Source organism: Podarcis filfolensis, assembly GCF_964270895.1.
Source record: "Podarcis filfolensis genome assembly, chromosome: 2".
Taxonomy (NCBI): Eukaryota; Metazoa; Chordata; class Lepidosauria; order Squamata; family Lacertidae; genus Podarcis; species Podarcis filfolensis.
Genome location: NC_139605.1, coordinates 91,778,089 through 91,802,383, shown reverse-complemented (window position 1 = coordinate 91,802,383; position 24,295 = coordinate 91,778,089). Strand labels below are relative to the sequence as shown.

Sequence of the window (24,295 nt, the reverse complement as noted above, 5' to 3'; positions counted from 1 at the left end):
ATCCCCACCCCACAGCTAGCATGGCTAATAATACTTTAAAAATACATGGTTGGTTGGTTGGCTGGTTGGTTTTTAATGCTCTTTCTTTTGTTTCGCCTGCAATGTTTGAGAAAGACAGCATAGCCAGTTAAAGAACACTGGAGGGGAATCTATTGGACTGCCCTGGCCAGTGGCGAGGGGTGACGGGAATCGTAGTCCAACAACATACAGAGGGTCACGAGTCCCCCATCCTTTGCGTAGAGGCTTCTGCCTTCCCAGTCAGAAACAGTGGGGTAGCAAAGCCCTTTCAGAGGTAGGCTGCCAGTACGTTTCTGAGGTACTGAACCTAGGAACCTTGCTGCTTTCAATGAAGCTGCTCTACCACTGTTCTTCTCAGCCTCACGGGCAAAGAGGAAGAAGCGTACTTCAACCCCAACTGAAGAGGCTGTGCAGACAGGGGAAAGTAAATTACTCTGCTGCTGGAACGAGCCCGACACTCAAAAAGGTAGGTGCAAATGTCATTTCAGCACACAGGATCACCTTTATGCGGCCCTCCCCATTGCCTTTCTCCCGCCACCTCAATTTGCCAACCAGTTAAGCAAAGATCAGCTTGACATGCAGCGGAAAGGCACTATTAGCATTAAGTAGCCAAGCAAATCACACACTCTCGCACATACTTTCCCCGACTGTCTTAATCTCTATTGACACGAGCTTCGTTTGTGTTTGCTCAAGAGGAGAGCAGGCTCCTGGAAAGAGTAAGTCAGGGATGAGGGTTTTGCTTGGAACCGGGAGGCGGGGGACCTTCCGAAGCTTCTGTTGCCAAAGGCTTGACATCCGTTTGCCACCTGGCAGAAGGCGCCGGTGCCAGGAATGCCAAGGGGGGTTGCAGGAACCGCCCCCTCCAGGGATTGGCTTCGTTTCTCAGGGATGGCAGAGAAGGGGGTTCCCTTGGTGGAAGCTCAAGCTGTGACACATATGCCTGTGTTCTGGGCCGGCTAGCGTACATGCACCTGCCCAAATCTTTCCTTTTTTCCATAATTTTTAATTAGTTTTCAAACCATTTAACAAATTCAATTCAATTTAAACACGATATTCCCTTAAGACTGTCCAGCCTTACTTCCATGCTGTTTCCATTCAAATCTTTTATATACTGCCATATAAAGTGGTACCTCTGGTTGCAAACAGGATCCGTTCTGGAGGCCCGTTCACAACCTGAAAAGAACGCAACCCGCGTCTGCGAGTGCCGCGATTCGCCGCTTCTGCGCATGCACGTGACGTCATTTTGCGCTTCTGTGCATGCGCAAGCGGCGAACCCCGGAAGTAACCCTTTCTGGTACTTCCGGGTTGCTGCGGGACACAACCTGAAAACACGCAACCTGAAGCAAACGTAACATGAGGTATGACTGTACTGTATGTATTATTTCTCTAAAGCACATATCTTACATTACATTCCTTTGCACCTGTCCTTAATCTTCACACAAACATGCTTCTCCTTGTGGAATTCATGTCTGTGCTTCTCCTATTGGATACAAGGGGTCTGGTGCCATGCGATGATCCAGAGCCTGGAAGTCCCCAGCTGAAACATGGGCTCAGCTGGCTGGCCTGGAGCATGCTTCCTTAGGCCTCTCTCTACCAATTTGCCAGGGAGCAACAGCAGGAGACAGCTTTTGCCCTCACTTCGCAGAGGCCTCTGGTGGGCCACTGTGGGAAACAGGATGGTGGACTAGATCAAGGTTTCCCAAACTTTGGTTGCCAACTGTTCTCGGACTACAACTCCCATCATCCCTAGCTAGCAAAACCAGTGGCCAGGGATGATGGGAAATGTAGTCCAGAAAAATAGCTGGTGACCCAAGTTTGGGAAACACTGGACTAGAGGGACTTTGGTCTGAAGCAGCAGGGCTCCTTTTTAAGCCACTTTCTGCACCAGCCGACCGTCCGTAACATCAGGGTATTAATACTCAGCATGCTTTACAAAGTTTTTGCAAAGGGATATGGGATATGGGCGCTTTAAAGCAGAGTTTCTCAACCTTGGGTCCCCAGCTGTTCTTGGACTACAACTCCCAGTGTTCCCTGGCCAGTAGGGATGATGGGAGTTGTAGTCCCAACAAAAGCTGGGGACCCAAGGTTGAGAAACTCTGCTTTGAAGCACTTACGGCTCGGTTGGCACGTAACACCAAGCCAAACTATGGCTCAGAGAAATGTGGAGGCACCTTTAATCCTGTGCCTGCTGTGCTATGGTTTGGTTTAGCATATTGCCTAACCCCAGGCTCATGGTTTGCCTCTTCTAGACAAACTAGGAGCTGTAAAACAAAAGCAAACCTTGGATACAGCTCATAGTTTGGGTGGAGCGAGGCAAACCACAAGCCCAGGTTCAGACGACAGCCCAAGGCCAAACCATGGCTTAGCTCATCCGCGATCCAGAAGCCCAAGCATTTGAATAAAGCCATGGATTGCCTTAGTGTTATGTGCAAACAAGGTCACTGCGTAAACACTGAGTTCTTATATTTAGCATTAGCACTAAATGCCTATTTGTTAGTAAACATATGTAGACACTTTTTAACAGGCCACCCAGTGACTCGGAAAGGAGCCAAAGCACAGGCGGCTGTGAAGACAGAAGCTCTGCTTATTGCTATGAAGATCACGTCCTCCCCTGCTCATTCCGGTTGCAATCCGGAGCCATTAATTAATAGCGGTGGGAATTTTGCCACTTTGCTCAATGGAACGAAGTGATTGCACCTGCAGCGTTAAGGTCAGAGCCAAAGGTCTGGATTCATGTGATAAAGGTCCTTCCAGAGTGAAAACTCCCAAATTCATGTTCAGCATTGCGAGAACTACGGTAACTAAATTTCTGCACGCAATACTTGCATTGCCAACAGACTTGATTTTAAACATCGCTTATTTATTAAGATGAGGAAGTAGCATAATTTTTGGGGGTGGTGAGGGAAATTATTGTTTATTTATTTTGCAGAAGCCTTCATTTATTTATTTTTTAAATTACAGTCTGCTTTTCACCAGGGAGGTCTCAAGCAGCTTACAACAACAAAATATACACAATTTAAAACATGAATGAAACCTCAAAAAAAATAAACTTCAAGAATTAAAAATCTAAAAGAGAGAGAGAGAGACCTGTAAAACATCTGAGAAGCCTTCTGGGTGCAAAGGCCTCCCAAAATTAAATGGTTTTGAGCAGGCACCTGAAACTCAGTAGGGATGGTGCCGGCCTAACTTCTTGTGGGAGGGAGTTTCACAGAACTGGGCCCATAACATGAAGGCACAACTCTGGCCCATAGGCAACCAGAATCAGTGCTCCCCCTGATTATCTTGGTGACTGACTTGGGCTGTACAGGGTATGGCAGTCCTTAAGTAATCCTGAGCCTAAATTATTCAGTTTTCCCACACTAGTACAAGAACATTGAACCCACTACTTGGGCCAAGGTGGAGGAAGAAGTTGAGGAAAGAGGCAAGGGCAGCAGCGAAGGGCCAGGGGAAATAAAGCAATGAGCTGTAGGGAATGCTGAAGTCTCTCTCCATTTTGCCCTGGAAATTCTGCCGGTTGCAGAACCTGATCGCAGAATCTCACAGCTTTTCTCCCCTCAGGAGAAACTGAGGATCAGCACTGGGGTTGAGGAGACCCAGCGGTGGAACCAATCCCAGTGCCCTGCCTATGGTGATGCTGGTTTCGGCACGGGGGCTGAGCTACGTGCCTTTGCCCCCGTGCCGCCTACCCAAAGAGCCCTGGGCCCCTCCTGCCCCCTCTTTACAGGCTTGCCTGTCATCGCTGGACGCATACCTCTTCTCCACCGCGTTTCCTTGGCCCCGGTAGCAGCTTCTGAGCAGCTTCCCGGTGACGGCGCTGAACATGTGGTGCCGGAGGAAGGAAGCAGCGCGTACGGCCCTGTCGGTGTATTCCCGCTTGCCCAAGATGGCCCCGCTCTGAGCAAAGCCGGAAATCATCAGCCCTGGGAGAAGAAGGGAGGCAGAGTCAGTGTGTCGCAGCAGCACCAACGTGGCCTCAGGCTCGACTGACACCCCTCAATGTGTTTGACAAGGAGAATGTGTTTCCCTGATATTCAGCAGATGCGGAAGGCTGGTGAGGTGCGACATGCTGCTAACAGGCCCAAGTCACTTTCGCACCAAAATGGCGGCTCCCAAGATTCACTGAAGGCAGGGTGGGTGGGTGAATGAAGGCAGGCAATCCTTCTCCAGGGCCTGACTTACCAACGAGTGCACAGTCATGGTACCCTGTGGTACAAAAATGCATCATCCTTCCACCCCATCCAAAATAATAATTATACTGGATTCGGAAGGAGAGGCCAAACATTTCCCTCATATTGCCTCTGTGGAAGATGTCAGCTGGCAAAATATCTGCCCTCAGCTGCAGATAATCAGCCAGCCAGTCTCCACAGCTCTGAAAGCGATTTCTCCCTCCGTGTTTTGTTTTTTAAATAAATAAATAAGCACACTCTTCCGAGCGGAAAGCACAAGACAATTTCCGAAAGGAGAATTCTGTGAATTCTGGAACCACTTTCTTGAGAACACACACACATTCTCTCCCAAGAGGCTGGCATGTTTCTCTACTTCTTTCCTCCCACTATATGTCTGTGTATCTTTTACTCCATAACGGACAGGGGCGCCCCCTTTTATAGAATGTGAAAAGTCAAGGGTAATGCCGCAGCTGCACAGGTTAAAGGAAGATTATTTCAAAGCGCCTGTGAGGGGAAACAGGAGAAAGGTTCTGCTGCCCCCTGATGGAAAATGGGGAGAAGAGTTTCAGGAAAAATAGTGGTCCTTTCCTCAGTCTAGAGTCTAGACTCTAGAGCTACCTTCTTGGGTGGAGAGTATACATCAAGGGCAGGAGAATAAGGAAGAAACAGTATGCAGTTTTGGTCCTATCAGCAACCGTCCCTCCAGCATCAGGGCATATCTGCTCAGCAGCTTGCATCATGGAAGAACTTATTTCAGCTAATATACTGCCTGTGTGTTCCCACCCATTCACCCAACCTCTGTGCAGCTGATTGCATGTGGATGCATGGCAGTGAGCTCAGCGCAAGAGCAACCTCACCGTTCCAGGACGCCAGCATCTTGGTGTCCAGGTGGGGCCGTGGTCGCAGGCCACGAGCCTTGGAGAGCTTCTCCTTGCCTTTAGCAAGCAGCGTCTTCAGCTGCTCCAGCTGCAGTCCAAAGCGGGCCGCTGTGAGCTCCAGGGAATACTGCACAATCAGGACGTTTTTCCCTTTTAGCTCGTTGTGAGGGTCCTGAAAGGAAAACCCAACAATGGAGAACAGGAAGGGACGGCATACTCTCCAAGTGAGACTTGGGTTAGCATCCCTAGCTGCCCCTGCCATTGGGATTACTCTAACTCACTGGTGAGTTGAGGCCAGTAACTGGGGCAACGTAGAATGAGTTGCGCCTCTAATGCCCATCCCATTGAATTGTTCCTTTTTCCTCCCTTGGTAACTTTGGTTTGGCAGGAGGAGCCAGAGGCAGGTAGGGAGGGAAAGGAGGAAACTAGACACAAAAGAAAGCCAAAAAGGAAGGGCATATACAGGGGAAATTAAAAGAGGACCCCATGTTGAAAGTTGGGGTTAAAAAGATGGATAAATTTAATGATATTTGGAATTCATTTTTACAAATACCATAACAGATTAAGGTCTGGTTAGCTACAATAACAATTTTCCCATTATTATTTTTTTGTAATGTACACAGTATCTTTTTTGTCATTTTACATGGGTACTATTTCTTGTTTCTTCTTCTTTTTTTGTGTCTTATCTTTCTCGGTATAAAGTAAAATAAAATAGTTGAAGAATATTGATCTAACTCAGTGACAAGGAGGCAAGATGTGTCCCACAGTGCCTTTGAATCAAGACCACCATGTCCCCTCCTCTTATGGCTTAGCAGGGAATGGGGAGCTTCAGTGGAGCCACTGGGAATTTTTCCTCTTCTAAGGATAATTTGGGGCGGGGTGAGGATCAGGCAGAATTGCAAGGCAAAGAAGTCAAGCAAGCAAAAGACTGAAAACGCAGGTTGTAGACCTAGCCAAAGAGCCCTAACCAGGCCCTGTTGGCCAGGCTGCCTGCAGCCTCTTCCTACTTCCTTTTCTAAGGGGCAGCTGGGAGGCTGGAGCCAAAGGGAGCAGAGCAGTCCAAGTGACCTGGAGTGAGCTTGTGTTCCAGGGGAAAGAAAGCCAGGGGAGGATCGATTCCTGGCAGTCATGAGTAGTTATTGATAGCTGTAACTCACTTATCTGAAATGTAAGTAGTGTTTCGTATGCAATGCCAAGATGCATAACCAAATGTTACTAGACAGATTACCATCTTTAGGGGTTAGCATGCTAAGGGGAAGAAGGATGTGAACAGGACATGCAATATCAGATCTTCCAGGGAGTGAAATCCTCTGCTGTCCCACATCATTAATGAAGTCCCTGCTTCACACCAGCTCTTTGGGTTGGTGCCTGATGTAAGAAGAATTCGGGTCTAGAGACTGCTGGTAAGCATTTGTGAATTCCAAGATCTATAGGCTGCCTGAAGTTGGAAAGCCTCAATAGCTCCTCATCTATGAGTCAGGCAGAGCGCTCATCCTACCACCAGCAGAGGAAAAATTGGAGTTTCCCAAGCATCACAGGCACGTATTGGGCAGTGCCTGTGACTGATGGGAAGCACAGCAATTCCCACCCAGGTTGTGCCTTCTCTCCCACTGCACCTTCATTGGATTCACATTGCCGTCCTCTTTAACTCCATAGTGATGCATGAAGACATCTGCCATGGTCTTTTCCTCTGGGATCCCTTCAATGGGGTCTGGCAGGTTCCACCGGATCTCCTCAGCTGTCCACACACAGAATGCACCCTCTTGCTTCTCTGTTGACTGGACTGTGGGGTAGGAATCCGCATCCTCTGCACTGTAGAACCCCCCAGACTGAAAAACAAAGCACCACTATTAGCAGACACACAGGTGGAATACACCAGTGATGGCATCATCAACCTAGTGAAAGCCTATCTGGGAATGGTCCAACTAAGAAAGTCTAGTTACTTTCACTGTCATGATCCTGTCCCACAGCATGGAATTAAGGTGCTAGGGGACTCTGTGCTGCCTTTGCTACAGCAGATTAAAACAGCTGCTCTCCTGGAAATCCCCTTTGAGAATACTTTTTTAGCAACGAACTACACCTTATACACATGCCTGTATAGTAAAATTCCAGCAGCTGCTTTTTCTAGGCAAAGCAGCTTGGGGGAGGAGTAATTTGAACCAAAGAAGCAACAGAGGTGAGGAAGCTTAAGCCTTCCCCTGTCCATCGCACCCTCACCCAAAGCAGCTGTCAGAATTTGCATGTAACATGTGGTTTGGCCCTTGCAGCAATTATTGTTTTAAGAGTATTTGAAGTCTTTTTGTTTGAAGTACTTTTATAACCCATCATGGACATTTTCAACATTGAAAGAAATTATCCTCTGTTTAAGCCTATCAGAGGGTACATCATTAAGCGTAGATCCCAAACAAGCCCAGCTTTGCCCCAGGAAAAATGAACGGGAACAATGAGGAAAGGCTCTGGATTGGCTTGGTGGGAGGATGTGCTAAAGCTACGATATCTACACTCAAGGACTGAACCTGCTGCTGTTGCAACAGTTCCACATGGATGTCGGTGACTCAAAGTCCAACCCACATTTAACAGCAGCAAGACAAGACCCTGGAGATGATAGCTTACCCCGTCACTCAGATCCCGGGAAACGTAGAGCAGAATGTCTGCAACTATGTCTGCAAAGAATTCATCCCCAGAGATCTGTTTTAAGACACAAGGAAGATTGCATTCCAAAGATAATGTAATTGGGGGGGGGGGAGGAAGCTTATGATTTAAAGATCAAATGGGAGAGGAGGATGGCACAAGATGTTAACCCACAATGGGATTAGCTTGGGCCCCATCTCTGGACCACAATACACATACACACATCACTGCTAGAATCAATAGGTACAGTTTAGGTTGGCATCTCAACACTACTCAATGCAGTCTCAACAATCTTTGTGCAGCAGAAATGTTGAATACTGAGGAGGAATCATGCCCAGGTCATTCAGCCCCCAGTGCATTGGGGCAGCTGTTGCCTAGTAAATAAATGAAAGACACTGGTTGTGAGGGACACATGCCCTCTTATTGGCTCTGCTAAGATGTACGTTGCATGCAAACACATCCCTGCTATAAGCTCAGAAACAAACAACATCAAAATAGGTGCAGCTGATGGACCTGCAACTGATACCTGTCCGTATGGATTTCCAGTCCAATTTGTACACATCCTGGCCCCAAATGCCACACCGACCCCTTGCTAAAAAAACCCAGCAACAACCCAATAATGATATGCAAGAACTTGAATTTCACAGCAGGACTAACCTGGGAACTTTACACCTGCCTGTTCCTATTTGTCTGATCTGTACGATTTATTCTTATGGGATTTCGGCTTTCCGGTTGCAGAATTTGGGACAGATGGACACAACTCCCACCTTTATGTAAATTTCTCTCAAAGCTGCTTTCTTTAAAAGGTGAATAAGTTGAAGGTTGCTATCCTGGTGCCAGAAGCGGATGATCGGATGTGAAATGGGGCTACCCAAGATTATTTCAGGATACAGGGAAGCCAATCATCAGAAAGGAGAGGCAGCAGATGGGTAGTTTTCTGGCTTCAAAGCCCTTGTGGATTCCACAGCTGCAAATCCTGTTCAAACTGTTCAAATCTGGGGAGCCCGGTAATGAGCAATTTAAATTAGTGTGGAGGGGGAGACTGGCTCAGCATGAAAGCTCTCACCTCCAGCCATGACCACATCAGTAGCAACTCTTACAGAGTGCCCAGCGTGCTCTCAGAGGTGTCTACATAGGAATTTACCCCCTGGAGGTGGCTCTGGCCAGTGTGCCTCAAGAGCCCTCCAAGTCTCTTGCAATTAAAATCAACAGTACACAGCACTGCATCTGTAGACTATAAATAGATTTAAACGACTTAGAAACTCACAAAACATGTTACGACACAGCTAAAATATATGCGCCAGAATCAATGAGACATTCCTCCTCCCTACAAAAGCCTGGAAGAATGAACAATGTTGTTATAAGATGGGGGGCTGGTTTTGACTATGCCTTTGTGCCCAACCAAGCCTGTGGCTTCGTAAGATGGGAATTTGTAGCGGAAGGGACTGACCAAACCAGTCTCTCCGTTAAGGTAATGGGCCTGGGCAAGTCTGTTAGGCATCCATTTACATGTCTAAAAAGTTGGTGAAGTACTGATATGTTGCCATGGAGACAACTGACTGGTGATGCTCTTTCGGGAGAGGTTAATCTCTCCCACCAAAACCTGTCTGGGAGCCACAGCCTTTAGCAGGTAGGAAAACAATAGTCCAATAGTTTTTGTCTGGTCTGCTCTGGAACTGGGAGCTGAAAAGACACAGAGGCTATCTGTGCTGAAAGCTAAGCTATGGCTTTGGAGTGGAGGGCAGAAATCTATTGAGGAAGCAGTATCTGTTTGAAGAGTTAGTGCTGTGAGCCCTACCATCTTATGATCAGGTTGTATATCTGTGCATATAAAGCCATACATCCTAAAGGCACCAGTGTCTCTAGCGACCTTCATTCCAAGGCAAGCAAACTCCCTGGAGTCTCTCATTGCTCAGAGATTAGGGTGCACACAACAATATTTTTACAACTCTCTATAGAGCTCTGACAGAACAAACCTGGCAAAACTCTCCCGGGAGGCTATTCTGCAGGGAAGGTGCCACCAGAGAGAAGGCCCTGCCTTCAACATAAACAGAGAGGAATTAGCTGTAGGCATGATGCAGGAGGGAAAACAGGGGTGGGGAGTTGCAGACAGTATCATATGCATCACAGGAGACAGTGCAGGAATGAAATGGCATCGCTACTTCCATTTAAAGGAGGGATGGCCAGCCTTCAATACTGGAGCACTGTATCTTTAACAGGTATGCAGAAGAGAACATTTCAGTTGGCCCAGCTTGTAACATCACAGTCCCACAGGAGCCCAAAACACTGCGCCTGCCAAAATTCAGCTTGGCTATTAAATGTCCAGAAACTCTAATGCTGCAAGACTAGACCTCCCCTTGAAATTGCTCCTTAAAATTTATTCACTACTATAAATCCAAAAAAATGTTATAACGGAATTTTAAACCCCAAAACAGGCATAGTTGTTTATGCTTCTGCTTAAATTATAAACACAAAGAGACCGAGAGTATATAAAATGTGCCAAGTCAGACACAGTAAAACCAGAAGGCACATCATTAGGCTTATATGGTGAGACCCTTAACTTGTAATCCTCAGAAACCATACCAAGATTATTATTTTTTAAGGATCCAAGTAGTTCATTTCCTTACACACTCAGCATTCCCAAAACTAGTGGGGGAAACCCTCTGCCTCAGCTAAGCCACATATTCACTGAGAGATATACGTTTTTGTCTCGGCACAGTTTGAAAGCTTAGTGACTCCCAACAGCTGACTCCCTCAGGACCATCCAAGGCAACGTATTACATGTATGGTCGTATTGATTCATTTCTAAAGAAAGAAAGAAAGAAAGAAAGAAAGAAAGAAAGAAAGAAGCAGACATGGGCCCTCTCAGTCTGGATTAGGCCCAGAGAGCAAATTGATTTAATGCACCCCACTCCTGCAAACACATCATCACTCTGCTTTCCCGACAAATATCCTCCCTGCCCCCTTGCAAGGTGCTACTTGCTCCAGAAGAGAAACTGCTATTTGGGCCCACAGGCATTCTGCAGCCTGAGGGGCAAGATGGCATCTCCCCACAATTTCAAGTACAGAAGCCGGCTGGACTGACAGCTGAACCTTCTACACTGGCAACACGGCAAGGTGTTACACCCGAGGGCAGTAGGCTAGCTTAGGGTGGGCATGGCAAGTTGTGTGTGGCTTGCCCAGCTCCGTCCTCCTCCAGCACCAAGGCTCCCCTTGGATAAAACAAAATGGAACCTTCTCTCCATGGTCAAGTGCTCTCCGTCCCAATTTCTAAGGAAGAGGAGCACAGCGGTGGCTGGACTTGCTTGTGGAACTGTTGTGTGGAAAGCAGCCCTGGGAGAGGCAGGCGCCCGAGATTCCCTGGGAGTGGCAGCAAATTATTTCCATCTCGGAGCACCCTTGCCACAGCGCGAACATTAGCAGCCTTTGCCCATGTGAACCATTTCTCGCTTCTCTCTTCCCCGCTCCCCCCCCCCCCAGCAACCTTCTGTAAAGCTCCGCCTGTTCCACAAAGCCCAAGTGCCGCTCTCAGTTTTCGTTAACACTCCTGAGGTGCCATGTAACTGCCAAGAACAGCTGCAGGAAGAAAGGAAGCGGTGAACCCTCACACACACATACACACACACCCGCCTGCCCGCCACCCAAGTGTCATCCTCTCCCTCTGTTGCCATAGATGGCCTACAAAGAAAAACAACAAACATCTCCTTTTCCTCTCCTCTGCATGAAGGCACGAGTCCCTGGATGCGGGAATCAGGCTCAAGAAGCCCAGTGTTTGTCTTCTTCCCACCTAACCTCCTGCTTTCCGGCGGCGAATCACATTTACCTCCATGTCATCTCAGCGATAGGCCGAAAATGTGAGGAGGTTAAGAAGCGAGGGCCGTATTCAACTACATCGCTGCGCTGGCAGAAGCGGCTTCTCCTCTGCCTTCTTGCTTTGGCCACTGCCTTCCACGCTCAGAGAGGGCAAGTGCAGAGGGCCAGCAGAGCCAGGAAACACTGGTGGTTGACTGTAAACCTCAGCAGATGCCCAACAATGCTGCCCCCTGGTGCTGGCACAGAAGTATCACGATCCCAGCATCATGCTCTGCTTCCTGCCTGCCTCTTTTGCCAAGATGAGAACCGTGTCCTCTGGCCTTAACTAATAAGGAGGGGACTGCAGGGTATCGTTGAGGCAAGAATCTGAGCTGGGGAAGTACCTGAAATGCCTTGGCGTAGGCTGCTGCCAGCTGCCCCTGATCGTACAGCATCTTTTCAAAGTGAGGCACGTGCCAGCGCTGGTCAGTGGAGTAGCGATGGAACCCCTGCGGCAGAGAGAGGGGAAGAAACGTCTCGTCACTTCTGCCCAGTTGTAACTGTGGTCAGGTATCCCATGCCTGGGAGAGGGGCAGAGAACTCTCAGTTCAACAGACTAGGGCAGCCTTTCTCAACCTGTGGGTCCCCAGATGTTGTTGAACTACAACTCCCATCACCCCTAGCTAGCAAGGCCAGAGCTCAGGGATGATGAGAGTTGTAGTCCAACAACATCTGGGGACCCACAGGTTGAGAACCGCTGGACTAAGGCATCCAGCAAAGGGGTCAATGGACCTGGTGGTGATTTGAAGACACCGAGAACAACCAAGCCTGAAGTGGTGTGATGCTCATCCGCAGGAGAACTGCCACAATGTCCATAATCCACAAGGGAGGAGGGGATCATGTGGAACCTTATGCACCACTTACTGCTAGATACAAGTGAAAGCTGGAGCAGGCCATGCACAACAGGCCCTGCTGCAGATACACCTCTGTCCCTTGGAAAGATTTCCAGAAGATTATCCTTTCTGTACCTTGCTAGAATCTGACTGAACATGATTTAGTTTGGGTGTATCTTGGAATTCAGCTTTAAAATAAACCACACACACACACACACACACACACACACACAAACACACACAGAGGGATCTAAAAATTGTTGGATAATGGTGTTTATAACCAAGTTGACCCTACACAAATGAATGGGATGAAATATATAAAATGACTTTGAATTGGACCAGTTTCTTCAGTAAAATACTGCCTGCTGTTAAACCCAAGAATCTCTTGGGTACACCTCTGTAACTCAGAAAGATGCAACACTTTATATCTATTTCCAGCAGCACTTTACAGCCATTTCCGGGCATTTTTTAGTTTTACACGGCAACACTGCATCTGTTATTACCTTTTCTCAGATCTTCCTTCCTCTGAAAGTGGGTAGTTGAAAAAGAATATGGAGTGATGAGCAAAATCAGGCAGGTGGATGGACACAGAACTTGTATGTCAAGGAATGGAGAATGGCACACGGATGAAAGTCCCCTTGTGAAAATCATGAAACCACTCAACTCACACTGCCCCCACCCCTTCATACCTGGGCAATGTGATCATGAACCCCGCCATAGGCCATCATCTTGAGGGTGTGCAGGGCCATCTGCAGTGCCCGAGCCCCTTCAGTAGTTGACCGATGATGAGCCCAGTAAGTGAAGAGGAAATTCAAGTTGACTAGAATACAAATAAGCAGGGAAGTAATGAGCCCTGGTCAGTTGTTTATGCAGCGCTGCCTCCTCTTATGGCTACGATGGGGAATCACTTTGCAGGTGTTCCTGGACTCCAACTCCCATCATTCCTGTGACCACAGGCAATTGCTGGCTTGGGACTGATGGGAGTTGGAGTCCAACAACATCAGGAGAGCCACACATCCCTGAGCTACTCAGATAGCTTGACAGGAAGATCTCAGACTAACCTGGAGTAGGGAATTTGGGAGACTCCGAGAATCCACCATATTCTTCATCATAGGACTCTGACAGCTGCTGGAAGCATCTGCTCATCACCTCCTTTGAAGATGGGGGCGCTTCCTCCCCGCGAGCACCGACATCAGTCCTGGCTAACAGCGCAGACAGGATTTTCTGGCTGTTTTCCATAAGGCTAGTTTTGTTCCGCTTCCACTGGCAAGGAGACGGGGGGGGGGGGCACAAGGAAGAAGTCAAGTCATCATTTTGCTAGTATTCACTCACACCTTTTGCCTCGCACAACCACCTATCTCCTCCAAAAAAAAGGGGCCAATCATCTCCCACCCACCATTTTAAAGGAGCTTTCAAATATCAAAAGCAGTGTGGCTTGGCACAGCAGTGGAAGGGCCATTCCTCTTCTCTAGGAGTCCACATTTTCCCACTCGCGTGAACAAGGCCCCTGAACAGTTCTCAGGTATTACAGTTGCCACTGCCACACGACGGAAGCATCACAGAACAGGCCCCAAAATGTCTGCTTATACATTTTTAGCCGCAAAAATGTTTGCCAACGTATCGTTCATTAAAACTAGGCTCCCAGATGCTTCCATCGGGCACACACTAAACTGTAAAGGAGAAAAACATTGTTAATGCCCAGTTATTCTTACCCCATAGCAAATTCTATCCACGCTGGACAAATGTGACGAAACCCGATTCCTATTAATCAACTTCTCTCTCCCTAATTCATCTTGCCCTGAACACTCGCCCCCAAACGACAAAATCAGTTCACATCCCCTGCTCTAAAAAGCCTTTAGACGAAAAGTTCAGTCCCAGCCAGAAGTGGATGGTATGAAGAGAAGAAGTGGAGTTTGGATTTGATATCCCGCTTTATCACTACCCAAAGGAGTCTCAAAGAGGCTAACATTCTCCTTTCCCTTCCTCCACCACAACAAACACTCTGTGAGGTGAGTGAGGCTGAGGGACTTCACAGAAGTGTGACTAGCCCAAGGTCACCTGCAGCTGCATGTGGAGGAGCGGAAACGCGAACCCGGTTCCCCAGATTACGAATCTACCGCTCTTACCCACTACACCACACTGGCTCTCATGTTTGGAGCACTGCCACTCTCCTGACACCACTGCAGCTTACCTGAGTGGGACTGGGGCAAGGCAGGGGCAAGGACGGGGTTGCACAGATGCACAGGGGGAGGGGTGTCTGATTGGGCTCTGCTGGTGTCACCCTACACAGATGAAGCACAGCGGTGCCAGCATCAGGAGGACAGCTCTGGGGCTTTGCCCCAGCACAAAAGCCACTATGTGTTAGGGACTGGACAGAGGAGGAGTGGCGGAGACCGCCTCCCCAGCCTGAACCTTCCAGAGAAGTGGAAGACAGTATAGATTTACAACAGGAGTTTTCCGGAGGTCATAGCTCAGGGGCAGATGAAGAGCAAAGTGGGAAATAATGGGAGAGGAGGAGGCAGAGCTGAAGCAGCTGGCTGATACGTTATCACTAGAAAGCATTCCAGACACACACACCCTTCTCAAAGAACCCGGCGGGCATTGAAAGTAGGAGAGCAAATTAGCCCACAAATAGAAGCAAGAAGAAATTCCGACAAAAGAAGAATGGCAGACAAAATTAATGGACTACACAGAATTAGACAAAATAACAGGAAGGATTCGAAACCTGCAGGACCAGAGATTTACAGAAGATTGGAAGAAATATACGAACTATTTGAAAAGCAACTGTAAGCAATAAATTACACTAGTAGGACTACAAGAAGTTTTGTAAGGAGAAATATTAGTTATAAGATTTAAAGGTAATAGTGAATGTGAGAAATGTATATTAAGTGAATAGATTGGGAAATTTTCAGACATGATTGATGGAAGTCAAAAAAATATTGTATAAGATGTAAAAGTATGTTTAATTACTGTTGAAAATGATATGTTAAAAAAACTAATAGAAATTTATCTTTTAAAAAAAGAAAAAAAAGTAGGAGAGCAAAGGGCTTGGAGACAAATGACCCTAAGCGGCCACCGTAAGGTGGGTTATGCTGTTGACGATTGAGGAAGTGGAGAGAAGGGGGATGTAGAGATTTACTCGGAGCAACACCCATTACTCCAAAAGGCAGCATTTCTAAGCCTCTCTCTGTGAATATTGAACAAAAGACATTGGTAAGAACTTTCCCTGTCTTATCTATTCCCAGCAGCCTACCGTGGGGGGATCGGATTCCCTGACGCCTGACACTATGGGAATGAGTACAGTGTGGTCCCCAGTGTACCGCTCCAGTGAGGACCTCAACCAATCCCAAGACCCTGGATGCCGGACTCCATACCTGCTCTAGGATGCGAAGCAGAACGGTCCGAAAGCCAACCTGGTAAATTCCATCCTCGGGAGGGAAATAGGTCCCGCCTACAAATGGTTTGAGATCAGGTGTTAGCCACACACTCATGGGCCAACCTCCACCACTGCTGGTTGCCTGCAGGAGAAAAAAAAAGATATGGCTCTCTTCAACATCTGCCTCTAGGAGCAACAGTCATCTTCCGTTTGCTATGCTCATTCCTGCTCCCCACCTGCACAAAGGCCATGTAGACTTTATCGACATCCGGCCGCTCCTCCCGATCCACCTTGATGCACACAAAGTTGTCGTTCAGGATCTGGCCAATTTCTTCATTCTGGAAGGATTCCTGCTCCATCACGTGGCACCAATGGCAGGTCGAGTAGCCAACTGAAAACAAACGCCGGCGGTTAAAGAAAGGTTCACCGAAGGAGAAGGCCCTGCTGTACCCAGGGAGGAGTGGGTGGCAAGAAAAGTCAAAACAGAAAAGTATATAATTCAAGCCACTCAGCAGGCTAGGACAATGAGTTGGCTTTAAGAAAGGGCTAGCCAACCTTGGTGTACTACAACTCCCATCATCCCCATGGCTGGGGCAGAAGAGAGTTGTAGTATGACCTCATCTGAAGGGCACCACACTGGTCGTGCCTGCTTTAGCAGAAAGCACACAGGTTTTGCTATCCAAACACAATGCATTCTCAATAAATTGATTGTTAGGCGAGCATCTGTCTAACGAATGGACGATTTCCATTTATTCCTAAGGGGAAATTTCTAATGCATTGTGAGCCACAGAATTTTGACCCCAAAATGAGGAGAAAACCCTCTGAAAGCTTGCAAAAGGCAATTATGGAAGGGGAAAATGCTCCCTTATTTTGTCTGATCTCTCCCCCTTCCTTCCCAACCATAGTTTCTGGCAAAACAGCTGCCATGCACCAGCAAAACCCGAAAGGTAATGCTTATTTAAGGCTGCTTAATTGCACGCACTGCACGTACTACACGCACTTCCAGCTGTTTGGATATCTGAATCTGCAGTGTGTGTAGCAAAGTTTGAGCACTAATTCCTCATGTTTGGATAAGTGAATTTTCCTATAACAAGCATTTTGCTAGTGGGACCTGCATGTACAAACATGAGAACAAACGGAGAGCTTCCCTTTCATGGCTCAATGTTGGCTATAAACGATGCAAGGCTTCTAAACCCCAGCAAAGTGACCTTTTGGAAGAACGTAACTAGAAGACTTCTAGCCTGGGAAATAGAAGAACAAGCAACTGAGAATGTCTAAGCAGATGTTTCTATAGGAGACGTAGCCAATGTGGTGACCTCCAGATGTCGTTGGGCTATAATTCCCATTATTCCCAGCCAGCAATGCCAATGGCAAGGGATTATGGGAGTTATAGTCATAATACTTGGAAGGTTATCCCCATACTATAGTAAACTTCTATAAGTTAAGTTGCTTATAATGTAAATTCAAAAAGCAGGAGGAGGTCAGGGGAGGGGAAGAAATATTTTTAGATTCCACTCCTCTGCACACTTATTTTTGAGTAAACATGCATAGCCCTGTGCTATTAGAATTGCTTAAAAGAAGAAATCCAAGACTCCCAGTATTACTCTAACGTGTACCCAAGCTCCAAATCCCCATCTGCTTGAAACTCAAATTGGAGCAATTCCCAGATACTGGATCTGCTCCTCCACTAGTAAATTTATGAGCTTCACAAGGTAGGTAGGCTGAGTAGCTCATCCTCACAAGTATTTCCTGTGCTCTTCTTTTGCAGATGCAAACTACAAGGCCAGGAAAAATACTGCCCCGCCTTCTCCCAGAAAGCAGCTCACTGAAAGCAAGGGAGCGCCCAGCAGATGAGGACCCAATTTGGACGATATTTATTCCTCCAAGCGCAAACATTTGTTTCATGTTTCAAGCAGTTTTCAAGTAAGTAAGCATTGTCACTGCGCAGCAGCCGTCCTGTCAGGCTGCAGCAGATGGAGAGGAGGGAAGCAAGGCTATTTCATGGGCCCTGCTGAGAGACCAGCTGCCTTTGACTGTTCCTCAGCTGAAACCTAGCCATAGCCATTCTGCCAGGCAACCTGGGCAGCCTCCATGCCAGCTGGTTGCTACAAGAACTGTAACTATCAGAGCTGGTGCCGGAGTCTGCATGTTTTCCCCTTCTCCCTCCCCATCCCTTTTTCTTTTCATGTCGTGTCTTTTAAGCTTGAAAGCAGGGGTTGTTTCCTCACTGTTGCTTTTTCATTTGTATGTAAGTCACTCGGGAGCGTTTTCAGCTGAAGAATGGAATAAAATTAAAATGAGGAGGAGAAGGAGACATTCTTCTCTATGCTTTTAAGAACTCACAGATATGTGCATGTGCTTTTTAAAGTCGTAAATGTGCATGTAGGAGTAGCATAAAATGAAGAAGTTCATTTGTTACCAGATAGAAATATCAGCTTATCTTCTCTCTTTGCTTTATCAAAGGCTTCCTGACCCCAAGGATACCTGAGGGGAAGAGAAAGAGGAGAAATATGCCAGGATTTATGTTTATAATCACTCAAATCAATATGCCTATATTTCATGCAAGCAGTTGATATTAAGCAGTTCATTGATTAAACCCTGATCCTTCCCATTACACACAAGGTCTTTTCAGTTGCCACTATGTCTGTAGATGATGTGTTTGCTCCACTGCTATTACCACACCCCAGAAGGGACGCAGGTGGTGCTGTGGTCTAAACTACTGAGCCTCTTGGGCTTGCTGATTGGAAGGTTAGCGGTTCAAATCCCTGTGACGGGGTGAGCTCCTGTTGCTCTGTCCTAGCTTCTGCCAACCTAGCAGTTTGAAAGCACACCAGTACAAGTAGATAAATAGGTACTGCTGCGGCGAGAAAGTCTTTCCATGCGCTCTGGTTTCCATCACGGTGCTCCGTTGCACCAGAAGCCACATGACCTGGAAAACTTTCTGCGGACCAACACCAGCTCACTCGGCCTGAAAAGCGAGATGAGCGCCGCAACCCCACAGTCACCTTTGACTGGACTTAACTGTCCGGGGGTCTTTTACCTTTACCTTTTACCTATAGACACACCCAGCTGTGGAGGGCGAAACACCTGGCTGATCTCCTAGCATGTTAGGGGGGGCTGTTACTGCTGAGGATCATTTGGCAGAAGACTAGCTATACTTACTTAGGATTGTTGGTTTTAAATCCCCATGGACCGCTATAAATTAGATGTAGCTCTCTGGGTGTTGAACAACTATAGGAAGCATCTCACTTCTATTCTGCAAGCACTTTGGGGGGAATCATGTTGTACAACAGCAGATTTAGAGGCTCTAGTTCCATAGTCAAAACTGCAGAAGTATTGCAGAACATGGGGCAGGTGTGGATGCTCACATCTCAACCAAGTTGGAACAAGCCTTCTGCCCACAAATCCCTTCTCACAAGGGCAGAAGCCATGACGTTTCGTGAGCGGGCAAAAAGGCTTACTAAGCCATGATATAACAGTTTCAGTGCAGTCAGAGAGGGAGCTTAAGCCTTGAAAAATAAAGCACAAACATGTTTCTGATCTTCAGTAGCATTGTAAGTTTGTGTACTCAGCTCAGGGTAGGAAGTCAGTGCCCAAAGCCAAACAAACGTCACATAACTCACTTATTAGTTGTGTATCCATTCGTTTCAGTTATGCCCTATAAGAAGTTGTACTCAGCGTAGTGTACAGTAAGAGAGATCATCATATACAATTTTTTTTTTAAGGACAATGGTAACCGGAACTCAAAATAGCAGCAGCAAGGACTGAGTCGCATAAAAGATCATTCAAACAATGGAAAAATCACACCAAGAAGAAGAAGAAGAAGAAGAAGAAGAAGAAGAAGAAGAAGAAGAATTAAGTTTTCAAAAATCTGTTTAGGGGGTAGTTATGCAAACAAATATAGCTCTACATTCCTAAGTTTTGTTTCAGTAGAGGATGAGACTACAGAAAGTGTTAAGGAAGAAGCTTCCTGGAAACAGTCTGTTTAGGGGGAGACTGAAAGAGGTCATACAGCACCATGTAGAAGCAAAGGCGAAATGAGGTGGAGAATAGGAGGCTTGGGAGCAGTTGAGAGTGGGAGAGGAAGGCTCTATTTCCTGCAGAAAAGCATCCATGAAACTCCGAGTTTGTTTTCCCTAAAGCCCACCCAACATGCCTCCCTCCTCTCAGCCCATGAAAAGAAAGCATCTCTTACCAGTCAACAGGGTTATGGGCATGCTGAAGGAGGTAAGGAGACTTCTCGTAGATCAGACGGTTCGTGGGACGAGCAGTGCTAGACTGGCTGCCCTTCCCTCCCGTGGCCATGGCCAAGGCTGCTCTCAGTTGTATAGATCTGCAACACCAAACACAGACAGAAGGCTATTAGCTAGGGTAATCCCCATAGCGCTAAGTTCTGGATTAGCTCCAGCGCCAGGCCTCTCTGTGAGGCCGACACACCTCTCGATGAGATCAGCATCTGCACAGACTCGGTCTGCATTATATTAGTAAACAATGTAGGCTTGTCTGTCTGAAGAAGCAAGCCTAGGACTGCAAGCAATGAAACTGAAGCCTGGGGCTATCCTCAGGGGCCTGCTGCCAACCCCAAGGTATACCATGCCTGTTGACTTCAGGCACAGAACTTCCCTTGGGGTGGAGCTCCCTCTTGGAGGAAGCCTATGGCAGCAAGTGTTGTTGTGGTTGTGAGGGAGCTGCGCCACAGCTGAAAGAAAAGCATCTCTCCTTCTCCAGTGATTCAGCTGCTGCATGACAGGGATTTTCTCATGTTAGGTTCACAATACCAGCTTTGGTAAAAGGGACGCGGGTGGTGCTGTGGTCTAAACCACTGAGCCTCTTGGGCTTGCCGATCGGAAGGTCGGCGGTTCAAATCCCTGTGATGGAGTGAGCTCCCGTTGCTCTGTCCTAGCTTCTGCCAACCTAGCAGTTCGAAAGCACACCAGTGCAAGTTGATGAATAGGTACCACTGTGGCAGGAAGGTAAACGGCGTTTCCATGCGCTCTGGTTTCCATCACAGTGTTCCGTTGCACCAGAAGCGGTTTAGTCATGCTGGCCACAATACCTGGAAAGCTGTCTGTGGACAAATGCCAGCTCCCTCAGCCTGAAAGCAAGATGAGAGCCACAACCTCATAGTGACCTTTGACTGGACTTAACCATCCAGGGGTCCTTTACCTTTCTTTTTTTTACCAGCTTTGGTTGATTGCAGCAAACTTTGGCTATAGCTCAAGACATGCAGAAGTCCTGCCACCTGCAGGTAGAGCTGAGAGTATCTCTTCCTTGAAGCCCTACAGAGCCACTGCCATGTGCCATGCGCAGCCTTCAGTTATACCTCACCCTCCCTCCCGCCTACGCCTCAATTTACAAGACCATCCACAAACACATCTCCTCTTTATCGTTCCCAAGCTTTCCGCCAATGTATACATTTTCCCCAAATCATTATCTCTGTCATATGTTACTATAATGCACTCGCAATAGGCCACATGCTCATAATTCCTTGGCCCAGGAATGTCTTGATTCTAAAGTATTTGTTATCAATTACACAGTGTTTAAAAGCGTTGTGCAGAGATTAAAAGGTAAGCCCGTTCCTTTCCACAGGCTCACAGTCTAATAGGCACAGTACGAAAGGAAAAGGGAATGAAGAGGGATGAAGAAAGCAAAGCAAATTCAGGTACCAGTTCCTGAAGTTACAGTTGAGATCTAAAGGAGAGTTCTAAGAGCAAACAGCCCCACAGGAAATTGAAGGTACACAACCAAAGTGGACTACAACATCAAGCTGTCTCCTCTTTAAAGCTGCCACACATCCCTTATATTCAGATATCCGTTATTTCTAAAGCAGCACAGCTTCACGTAATGTAAACAGATCTCACATTTCAGAACAATCATAGTTCTGTTAAACACAGATAAGTAGAAAACGCCTTGCAGACTCCCTGCTGTTGCTTCTATTTAAAATTTGACTGGGAAGCCTCTCTCGTCTCTTCCTTACCCTTACACTTGGTTACCCTTGCCATCACAAGGAAACCACACCAGAGATGCGGATTTTCAAAAGTGTTGACTCCACCCACATTCCGGAAACGTGATTTGTGCCTAACCAATCAGAATTCACTTTTCCTGCAGAGGGTGGAGCAAGCGCAGTCTTGGAAAAGCTTCAGTTCAGCTCCTTTGAAAGGAATGAAGCAAATACAGAGACCGTTTTAAACTATTTCAGGAGACTCAACACTACATTATATATCTCATAGGATGTATCTTAAGGCTATATGTGTCATGTTTTAGGTCTAAACCTCAGGTGTTTTACATGTATACACCTTTTTAAAAAGGACCTTGTGCACTTAACAAACAGCTGTCTTCATCTGAATGTATGGTTAGGGATACACCTGCATCACAGACTATACTGTATTAAGTTACATATTACTTTGCAAAATGGGTCTGGAATATATTCATGCATACTGTTAATTCTTTATAGTATTACTGTCTTTAATGTAATCAATAAAATTTGTACGAATGAGAGAAGAATGGGTGAATCTTGGGAAAGGTAGCTCTGCAAAGTTACCAAAGTCAGGAAAAGCAAGTTCAAGTGACTGGTGGCTATAAACAGGACTTTGATTTAGGCAAATCATCAGATTAAAATTGGGAGATGAAACTGCATGTTCCTGCACAGTTGCGTCCATTTGCCTAGATCCTAAAGGCCCCATGGATGGCAGAGACCATGACCTTTGAGTTACATAACCAAAAAAAGGCCTTGCAATTCTGAGGTCAAGAGGGAGGGGTGTGTGAAAGATGATACAAAGATCTTGGAATCCTGAAAATTTTCCAAGTCAGCTTTGCGGTCCCGAAAATATCTCCAATCAAGGCTGTGCCACATAATGAAGAGGTTGAGCTGAAGGTATTAAAAACGGTGGAAACTAGCTATCTTAGGGTGAAACCTCTGCAGTACTGCACTCTCTCCAAGTGATTAAGCTGGCCACTTAGGGAGAGCAACAGTCTCTAGTAACTATATTCCTTCAGAACATGTGTAAATGTGTCATAGGATGGAGTGCTGTGGATGTATAGCACAAGATCCAAGTGTCATATTACAGGCACTCTAAGCAAAGCGATAGGTAGGTGTGGCTAGAGATCTGGGAGCAGCAGGAACTGTAAACACAACACCAACAATGCAATGAAGCGCGACGGCGGAAAGAGAAACTGAATGTTCTCTGCGCTCTAATAGTTAGACCGGCGGATAAATCTGCAGTAGAGCACGGCAGAGCAAACGAAAACTGCAACAAGAAGCAGAACCAGACAGGAAACCAGCCATGGAGCCCCTCAGGAAAAATACTGAAGGGTCGAGCAGAAATTCAAAAGCGCCGTTTAGCTCAAACCTCCTCTATTTGCAGAACTGGGGGACCTGGTGCCTTCCGGACGCTGCCTGACTTCAACTCCCATCAGCCCCATGGCAATGGTGTGAGGAGGGGATGATGGGAGCTGTAGTCCAAACAACACTTACACAGGGCCACTGGCTCCCGCCCCTGTCCTACTTACAAGGGGGAAAGGGGGTCTGAGTGTGAGTGAGCGAAGCTCGCCGTCTATGTCTGCAGGGGGGCCGGGACGAGGAGGGCGGAGAAGAGGGCTCTGCACATGCCATGCTCTTCTATAGTTGTGGCGCCTCAAAGCGAAACCACATCGCTACCGCTTCCCCCGTAGGGCTAAATGCATTGGGCCAAGCAACGCCAACGTGCAGTGCAATCCGCAGCAGCCAAGCCTGTTCAGTTCCGTCCCCCGCCCCCATGCAAAGGCTATTTGGGGCGGCCGAAGCTCCCCTGCGGAGTCACCCAGGGCAGGGAAGGAGCCAAAACAGACCCGGAGACGCCAGCCAGCCAGCTGGGCTGCTGCTATCTGCATGTAAACAAACACCAGCACGTCGCCAATCCGGATCTAGAAGTCCCCCGGGGCCGAGAGGGTGGGAAAGCGGCGTCGCTCGCCTGCACGGCCCGGTACCTGCGAGCCCAGGAGGTTCGGCTGAGCCCAGCCCGGCGGAGCAGCAGGCGGCCCCCCGCGCGGCGCAAGAGCGCGACCGGGGCGGAGATCATGGCCCCGCTGCTGGGCAACGAAGGGCGGCGCTGAAAGGGATCCCCCGGAGCGGGTTTGGCGGGCAGAGGCAGGCAGCGCCGCTTGCCCAGGGAGGAGGAGCCCGGCTCTCTCGGTAGCCGGGCTTGGGGGGTGGGAGGGACGGCCGAGTTATTCCGGATCCTCGGGTAGCCGTGCAAGAAACGCCAGCCAGAGCAAGGGTCAGGGAACGGGTGTGACTGGTTTGAACCGGGAGAGGAAGTTCATCCAAGGCCCAGAAAACGTATTCAGCATATTAACCTCCTCGGGTGCCTAGTTGACTTTTGATCATTGACTTACTATTTGTGCATGGGGGGCGGGGGGTGAAGCTGGCAGAGATGCCCATAAGAGTAAAAAGTTATTTTTTCTAGAACTTTTTAATAAGATGGTAGGAGACAAAGTACTTTGTTGCAGAGGCAGCTGCTGGAGGAGGGTTTCCCAGGGAGGATAGAGAGACGGGCTTGTTTT

At 47.6% G+C, this 24,295-nt stretch overlaps 1 protein-coding gene across 5 annotated transcripts in view; it reads right to left on the bottom strand.

Moving 5' to 3' along the window:
- SPATA20 (spermatogenesis associated 20) overlaps positions 1-23,918 on the bottom strand; it is a 46,641-nt gene extending 22,723 nt beyond the window's left edge. Inside the window, exons 1-12 of one of the 5 annotated variants that reach the window (XM_083598136.1) lie at positions 23,720-23,918; positions 19,950-20,087; positions 18,174-18,238; positions 15,991-16,145; positions 15,753-15,896; positions 13,440-13,641; positions 13,068-13,198; positions 11,890-11,994; positions 7,676-7,750; positions 6,679-6,891; positions 5,042-5,234; positions 3,770-3,938 (exon numbers count right to left, since the gene is read on the bottom strand). In XM_083598136.1, the coding sequence (XP_083454262.1) occupies positions 3,770-3,938; positions 5,042-5,234; positions 6,679-6,891; positions 7,676-7,750; positions 11,890-11,994; positions 13,068-13,198; positions 13,440-13,641; positions 15,753-15,896; positions 15,991-16,145; positions 18,174-18,238; positions 19,950-20,087; positions 23,720-23,811 (1,682 nt within the window). In that variant the 5' untranslated portion in view covers positions 23,812-23,918. Of the gene's footprint in view, positions 1-3,769; positions 3,939-5,041; positions 5,235-6,678; positions 6,892-7,675; positions 7,751-11,889; positions 11,995-13,067; positions 13,199-13,439; positions 13,642-15,752; positions 15,897-15,990; positions 16,146-18,173; positions 18,239-19,949; positions 20,088-21,420; positions 21,816-23,103; positions 23,161-23,581 lie in introns of those variants that run through there. The other 4 variants (XM_083598138.1, XM_083598140.1, XM_083598137.1 and 1 more) reach the window with 4 other exon arrangements.
- Positions 23,919-24,295: the final 377 nt, after the last annotated feature.